At 33.8% G+C, this 7,928-nt stretch overlaps 1 protein-coding gene across 1 annotated transcript; it reads left to right on the forward strand.

The window, feature by feature from the left end:
- Positions 1 to 3,172: 3,172 nt before the first annotated feature.
- Positions 3,173 to 4,114, forward strand: LOC306661948 (olfactory receptor 9K2-like; the record flags this gene model as incomplete). The annotated part of the gene is made up of 1 exon (XM_079141305.1): positions 3,173 to 4,114. One exon carries the CDS (start codon positions 3,173 to 3,175, stop codon positions 4,112 to 4,114), a length of 942 nt encoding a protein of 313 aa, XP_078997431.1.
- Positions 4,115 to 7,928: the final 3,814 nt, after the last annotated feature.

Consider the following 7,928-nt stretch of genomic DNA (forward strand, 5'->3'; position numbering starts at 1 on the left):
AAATGATGAACTTAGGCAAAACCACTATAAACCCTGTTAAGTTATGACAGTGGAGGTTGATATTTATTGGGAATTAAAAATCATGAAATGTTTAATTTTGGCATCACCATTGATAGTTTCAATTTTTCAAATATATCATACTTTTTAGCATGAAATAAAAAGAATTTGGAACTCTAAGTTTTCGTGTGAAGAAGTTCAAAGGACAGAAAAGAAACATTAATCCAGGTAAGAATAATTATAAAACATTTACCTTCTTGAATCACATTTTAAGATAGGCAAGAACATTGTCTAGGTGCTTTAAATGTAATTTTTCTTGAGTTTTAAGTGTGTGATGTCCATAAGTTAAAAATTATCAAGGTGGAAATAAATCTGGATAATTAAAATTTCATGGCTTGAAGGAAGATTATGGCAAGATCAGAGTGAGAACGCAGTAATCGATGTTTAAAATATAGCCACAGTGATCTATATTCTATTATCTCATTCTTTCTCATTTCACTCCTTAGAAAACCTCACAATCATAGAAATTCTACATTTTTTTCTATTTCAATTATTTCATACTTAACAGTATCTGTAATTCTTTCTTAATTGCAATAAACCTTTTCATAGTCTATATTTCTATAATTTTGCATGAAAGAAATAAGCAATATTACTCTACTGGGTTCTATTACTCTAGGTTAGAATCGATAGTTTTTCTTCAAAGATACTTTGATTACATTTTCTGAATCAAAAATCATGACATGAAAGTATATATTTTGGCCCATTTAAAGTAAAGGTTGCTTTCATAAGCCTACTCATACAAAGGAATCTCTCAGTCAAAACTTTTGTCATTTTAGGTAAATATTTTTTAAAAACATGCACTTTAAAAAGCTAGTAGTATGTACATTATGATTACACAAATGGTGTGAATCTACATCGTGCACAACTATAGAAATGAAAAGTTGTATCCCATTTGTGTATAATGGCTCAGAATGCAGTCTATAAAAATAAAAAAAAATTTTAAAAAGCTAGCAATAAGTGTATCTATTTATTATTGATCATTCAGTAAGGAACTAAAAGCGGTTATAATAGACATTACACACAATGCATCACATCATGCTGTAAGTTAGTATTATAGTCAATTGTTTCGTGTCTTCACATCTAGTACTAAACATAATTCTAGGTGCAGAACATATGCTTTAAAATATTGACAAAATACACTAATGGATGGTCAGACAGATGGAAATGGATTATCCTTGAATATTATGTTTCTTTCATTGATACAGGGTCAATAAAGCAGCATTAGATTGGGAATAAGATTTTAAGATTTGACTTTTCCTCCTTGACTTTCCCTTCCTCCTTTTCTTTTTAAAATAAGAACTATTAAACTTGTGAGTCTTTTAAAAGCTTTATTGAGATATCATTGATATAAAGTATTGCATATTTTTAAGATATAAAATTCAAAGTTTTAGTATATGTATACATTGTAAAATAATAATGAAGTTATTTATATTATAAACTTTTGACATTGCAAAACAGAGACACACGTGAAATGATTCTAGCATGTCTTAAAATCATTCTTATTTTCTAAAACAAAATTCCTTTCCCATTCTGAACAACACACGATGGTGGCTGATGCTTGACACTATTTTATTTTTCCAGCTTGATGCCTAAAAAGTTTCATTCTTTTCTTTCAGAATAAAATGTAATCATCCTCATGTATCTTAACCTGTAAAACTAATTTATCTCTCCCATTAAAACCAAATTATAAACTCATTTGAATGGATTTCAAATATATGGTGGAACAGTGGGGTGAGGATGGAGATGGAGAAGTATTATTATTTCAATCATTTTTATGTTGATTTGAATTTTATAGGATTTAATTTTATTTCCTTTATTGAGAAAGTTGTTAGGAGAGGTAACAAATGAAAAATGCCTAAGAAGTTCATGAAGGCTTTGGGTCCTGGGATTTTTGTAGCCTAAAGAGAAAACAAGAATACAATGAAATCTTTTATAATTGAAGGAGGACAAGTCGAAGAGAAACTGCACGCTTTCTAATTTTGATGACTCCCCTACCATGGCTTTCAATTTTGACCAGGAAGTCTTTGGGTTCTTCCTGGCTTTATTATCCATACCATTCCTTGGAAGAACCAATAATATATGGCTTAAACATTACAAAAGAAGAAAATGGTAGCACCATTCTTAGATAAATGTGAAGCTTCATGTCCAATAAAAACCAGAAATATTCAAAGTAACCAGCACTGTTTCAGTTGCTTACATGGTCCCCCAAGTCCAAATAGGTTAATTTGAATACCTCTAGGAAATTCATGCATATTTATTTTTAAAACTATGGAGCTCTTATCATGAAGTTAAGAGTTCAATAAAATTTGCTCTTTAGTCTGATATAATCTTTTGTGCAGTTGACCTTTTTGATTGGTTCCTTACTTGAAGCTTCTAGTTTTTTCCCTCAAATTCAGAATCATTGCAGATGAATTTCTAGACAGATTTACAAAGAGAGACTAAATAAATGACTTCACTGGATTAAAAAAAACATAAATGACTCATTCACATTTTGCTTTTTCATCTAAATAAAATTAGACTAGTTCCAGGAGCTGAAGATTGGTGGCATTTTAAAAGATACTTAAGTAAAATAATTAACTTCTTGATAATTTATTTATCATTGCCAAGACCTCTTTTGATAAAAATTTCATGTTCCTTTAGAATGTATTTTAAGCTACCTTTTTCTTTCTTTATTTTTCATTACTGTGATAAAGCAAAGCATGATCAACAAAAATAGACATTAAATGGTACATTAAAATTTAAGGAAATATCTTTCTTAGTATTAGGAATTTTCAGACTATAATAGTTTGAAAATTATTATCTTATTCACAAATGACATCCCACAAGCCTTCTCATATAAAAAGGCAGAAAGACATAACGAGGCATCCAACCACATTGTGTTTAAGTAGCACTAGTCTTGGACATAGTATACTTGACCTTGAGGTGGAATTCCATTTGCAGCCAGTTGTGTTAACTGAGGCAACAAAGTAGTTCTCATCCTCAGTTCTCTGGGGTGTATAAACTCAATGGATAGGAAAGCATATGTCAACTGTAAAGTTGTCTTTAATGTGAAGTGCGGGTACGATGGAAAGTTGACATGTTGACTTTCTCTTATACTTTGAAGCAGAAGTTTGCCATGGGTGACGAGGGAGGAGACAACCATTCAGAAGTGACTGACTTCATTCTTGTAGGCATCAGGGTCCGTCCAGAGCTCCACAGTCTCCTCTTTCTACTATTCCTGATTATTTATGGGATGGTTCTTCTGGGGAACCTTTGCATGATTGGCATCATTGTGACTGATCCCCGGCTGAACACACCAATGTATTTCTTCCTAGGCAACCTCTCCGTCATTGATCTCTCCTACTCCACTGTTATTGTACCTAAAGCCATGGCCAACATCCTGTCTCAGAAAAAGACCATATCCTTTGCAGGTTGCGTGACTCAGCTGTTCCTTTATGCACTTTTCATGGTAACGGAGGCCTTTGTCCTGGCAGCCATGGCCTATGACCGCTTCATTGCCATCTGCAATCCTCTTCTTTATAGTGTCCGCATGTCAAGAAGTATCTGTATCCAGCTGGTGACTGGTTCCTATCTCTGTGGCTGGGTCAGTTCCATCCTTCAAATCAGTGTAACGTTCTCCATGTCTTTCTGTGCTTCTCGAGTCATTGATCATTTCTACTGTGATTCAAACCCGATTGAAAAGATCTCCTGCTCTAATACGTTTATTAATAAGATGGTGTCATTTAGTTTGGCTGTTCTCATTATTTTGCCCACAATAATTGTTATTGTAGTATCGTACATGTACATTGTATCTACGGTCTTGAAGATTCCCTCGACTGAAGGCAGAAAGAAAGCCTTCTCCACCTGCAGCTCCCACCTAGGGGTTGTGAGTTTGCTTTATGGGACTGTCTCCTTTGTGTATCTCACGCCTCCAAATAACCCTGAGCTCCGTAAAGTGGCCTCCGTATGTTACATTCTGTTCACACCTATGCTGAATCCCTTAATCTACTCTCTAAGAAATAAGGATGTCAAAGATGCCATGAGAAAAGTCTTATGGAAGAAAAAACTTTCACTCTAACTCTGCTTCTGCTTGCTTTATTGTTTCTTGCATTAATTGATTTTTGTCAACCTGATCTAATGAGCATTTAAAATTCAAGTGCATTTTAAAAAAGAAACGAAAATATCCTCAACTGTTCTATCCTATGGCATTAATCATTTCCTGTAAAGAATGCTTCAAACAAATTATTGACTTTTCCGCAAGGCGACATTAAGTATGAAAACTCAGGACATTTATGAAAATCTGAAGCATTTCTAATAACAGTTACATAGTTCTTAATTCCCGAGGTAATATGTTATGTGAATGAGGAAGTATAATATTTTATCGTTTCTCTTCCTTGTGTATTGAAGTAAGATTTAGACAGAAAATACTCTATGAAGTGATTAGTTTGAAAACTGTGTGTCCCATCTGGTTTATATGAAAGTGATGCTGGATATAAATATTAGTGCTGTATTTTGGTTTTGATGGGATGCCAAAGATGTTAGAGCATGTGTGCCTGATGAAGAGGAAATGGAAAGAAAAATTCACGAGAGTACTCTGTTGAATTAAAGAAACACGGAAAATGGCTTTGATTTGATTTAAATCAAGACATTTTATATGGCGTTCTTTGAATGGCATGGTCATCTCTGCTTTGCCATAGTATAATGAAAATATCTTATAATGTTTGTAATGTTTTTCAGTTCAGGCCTTCTATCTTTAGAATAATACAAAATATTGGTTATGGATATGCAATAAGTAAAAGTACTATATTGAAATGAAAAATCGAAAATCTCAATTAAAACTAACCTAAGATTTTACAATAACCTATATAAATAGTTAGGTTTTATGTATATGTATGAGTGGGTGTTTGTATAGGTATATATGTGTGTGTTAGTTTGATTACAGGATAATTTGAAAACATGACTAATTCTAAACATCAAACATCAATGACAAAAGGATCATTTAGATTCTCACAGATTTGCCAGGGATCAAGGGCAGCCAGGTTTGAGAGAAGAACCTGCCAGAGTTACCACCATGCACATAATTTAATTAGTGCTTCAGGTAAATAATTCCAATACCTAAATCTACACAATATTGTCATGAACAAAAATTCAATGTAAGAAATAAAGAACAATTGCCAGTTTGGTCCACATACTCAGCAATATGAAAACCTAAAATATGGATCTTTCTTTTAGTCTTTTTTTTTCTGTTTAGATAGTAAAGCACCCTTTGACGGATGCACAATGTCATGTATATTTGTAGATTAATGTTTATTGGAATAGGAGATTTGAAGAATAATCATCTCTATCTAATAAACAAAGAGGGGAGCTAAGTGACCTAATAAGTTGAGGTTATATTCATCCCTTTCTAAACCTATCAATCTACTATTTTTCTTGAGGCCTAGTTTCACAAAAATACCATTTGAGAACAAAATTGGGATCTCAGTCAGATGGGAAACTGGTGTTTGGTATAGATTTGTATTGGTCTGGAAGACTCCTTTTCTAAATTTAGATTTTACTCACTTTCATTGTACCCCCATTAGCCTCTGAATGTTGCTTCTCTGCTGTATCTCCAAAGTGAGGGTTATTAAGGACTACTGGGAAAATACAATAAGGAATTGGATAAGAATATAGCCTAGATCCATTTGTTTTTGTTTTAAATACAGTGTGTTTCATTTCCTATTCTGTAGCTATAAGAGATTTCAGTATTCCATTGCATAACCTCACATGTGTCATTGCTTAAGTTACTCTTCAATGTTCAAAGGAACCTGGAAAAGTTGAAAATCCAAGGCAGAATGCTTCCATAAGTGTTGGATTCAGATTTCTCTTATTTTTTTTAATGTTCATAAGCAATTTCCTTGGTAATTGTTTTTCCAGACACACAAGCCTTGTATGAAAAGTAGTGCCTAATTTATCACTTGTTACTTGTGCCATCAAGATCCATCTAAGTAACCCACTGTCATACCAGTACACTGCTGGCTTGTTTGACAAAGTATTTTGTTTTACAATGGTGCATGAATTGCTTTTGATATGTTGCCACATCCTAGAGAGTTTGAAGATTCCATTTTGTCTCCCGAACATTATATGTCATTGTTTAAAGGTGATTTTAAAACTGTATGTGAAAGTATACATAGAGACAACTTTGAACATGGTGCTATGATCTCGAGAGGCTGAAGATTGCATTAGCTTCTCAGACACTCTTACTTGTACTGCATTGCTCATCTTCCCTGGTTACAATTTTTTTGGACACACATGTTTATTTATTGTACTATAGCATTATGCGATGCATTTTATCTTTAAATTTTATGAAGGGACGTAGCAGCACACATCTGTAATCACCGTGACTCAGGAGGTGAGGCAGGAAGATTGCAAGTTTGAAGACGGTCTTAGATATTTAGTGTGAATCTGTCTCAAAATAAAAAATTAAAAGGACTGGGACATAGCTGGGTGTTAGAGTTCTCCTGGTTGCAATCCCCAGTACTAGATTTACAAAAGGTCCGTATTGCTGGCATTTGTCTAAAATTTAGTGAATTGATGCAGTGTTTAGTGTATTTTTCTATCATCAGGATTCTAAGATTCTCTGTTTCAGACACTTGCAAGTGATAATTAAGCACTGATTCAAACTTCACAAATTATTCAATAAAACATTACAGACTGGCACCCAGAGCTTGCTCCATTTGCATCTCATTAGGCTAGTTTCAGCTCAGTACCGGATTTGAATTGTTATGGTGATTGAGGTAGCTGAAGTGATAAGGTATTGTAAAAGCATCCTAGTGTTGAGTAAATATTGAACCATGTTATTCCTGTGAGTGTAGCATGGGACGTCAGTTTGTACAGTTCCATGACATCAGTATAGGGCATCAAATCAATAAAAATTCTTTGTTTCTAAGACGTGTCTTGGTGAGGACAAAGTTGTTGAGGGTGGAAAAGGGAGAAGGAAGACATAGGAAAAGAAAAACACAGAGTATTCAGGAACTGAAAACCTGAGAACAAGAATTCATTTTGAGGTCATTTCTTTAATTATTTTAGTTAAAAAAAAAAAAAAAAAAAAAAAGACAAAGCAACAACAGCAAATCAAAAACTTCAACCAAAGACTGATTTCCAAGTTTCTTATTTTTATAGAATATGGCTTCTAGATTTTGAACTAGTTTCTTCTTTCCTTTCAGCAACATTTAAAAAAAATCCATTTATACGAGCCTATTGGCAATTGAATAATTGGCACCATTTCCTCCATTCCATGTCTGAAGTTAGTTTTCTTTTGTAACAACCTACATAAATTAACTTTAGATGGCTTAAATGAAATGTAAGTCTTTATACACGTGCATTTTCTTTGCTTTTTCTGCACATACACAATGGTAAGTTTGGAGAAGATGAGTTCCTACTCAACATTCTAGGAAGTTAGAAAATGGAAAACAGGGAAGCAACTTCCAAGCAGGCTCCAGCTTGTCAAATGCCACAGTGCCAGAGGTATTTATTCCAAGAAATTTGGGGCTCTTTGTCCCTCTGCTGGAAATTTAAGTCTTGGTGAAGGAGGCTCTTAGGTCATAGCTTTAAGGCAGTCATGCTCATTTTCTTGGGGCAGGCAAGCCTCCTAACTGGAGCTGTAGCCTGTTCAAGTCTCCTTTGACGTTACACGTTCCCAGTAAATGCCTCAAACTGTGGATGGTACCATGCCCTCTATCTACTACGTTTTTTTCTTACCTTTATACCTATAGGAAAGTTTAACTTGTAAATTAGGCACAGTGAGAGATTAACGATAGTAACTAACCATAAAATGAAGCAATCATAACAATATACATAATAAAAATTATATGAATGTGGCCTTTCTCAAAATATCTGATTTTGCTGCCCTGTGT

The sequence above is a fragment of the Sciurus vulgaris genome (assembly GCF_902686455.1).
Source record: "Sciurus vulgaris genome assembly, chromosome: 5".
NCBI lineage: Eukaryota > Metazoa > Chordata > Mammalia > Rodentia > Sciuridae > Sciurus > Sciurus vulgaris.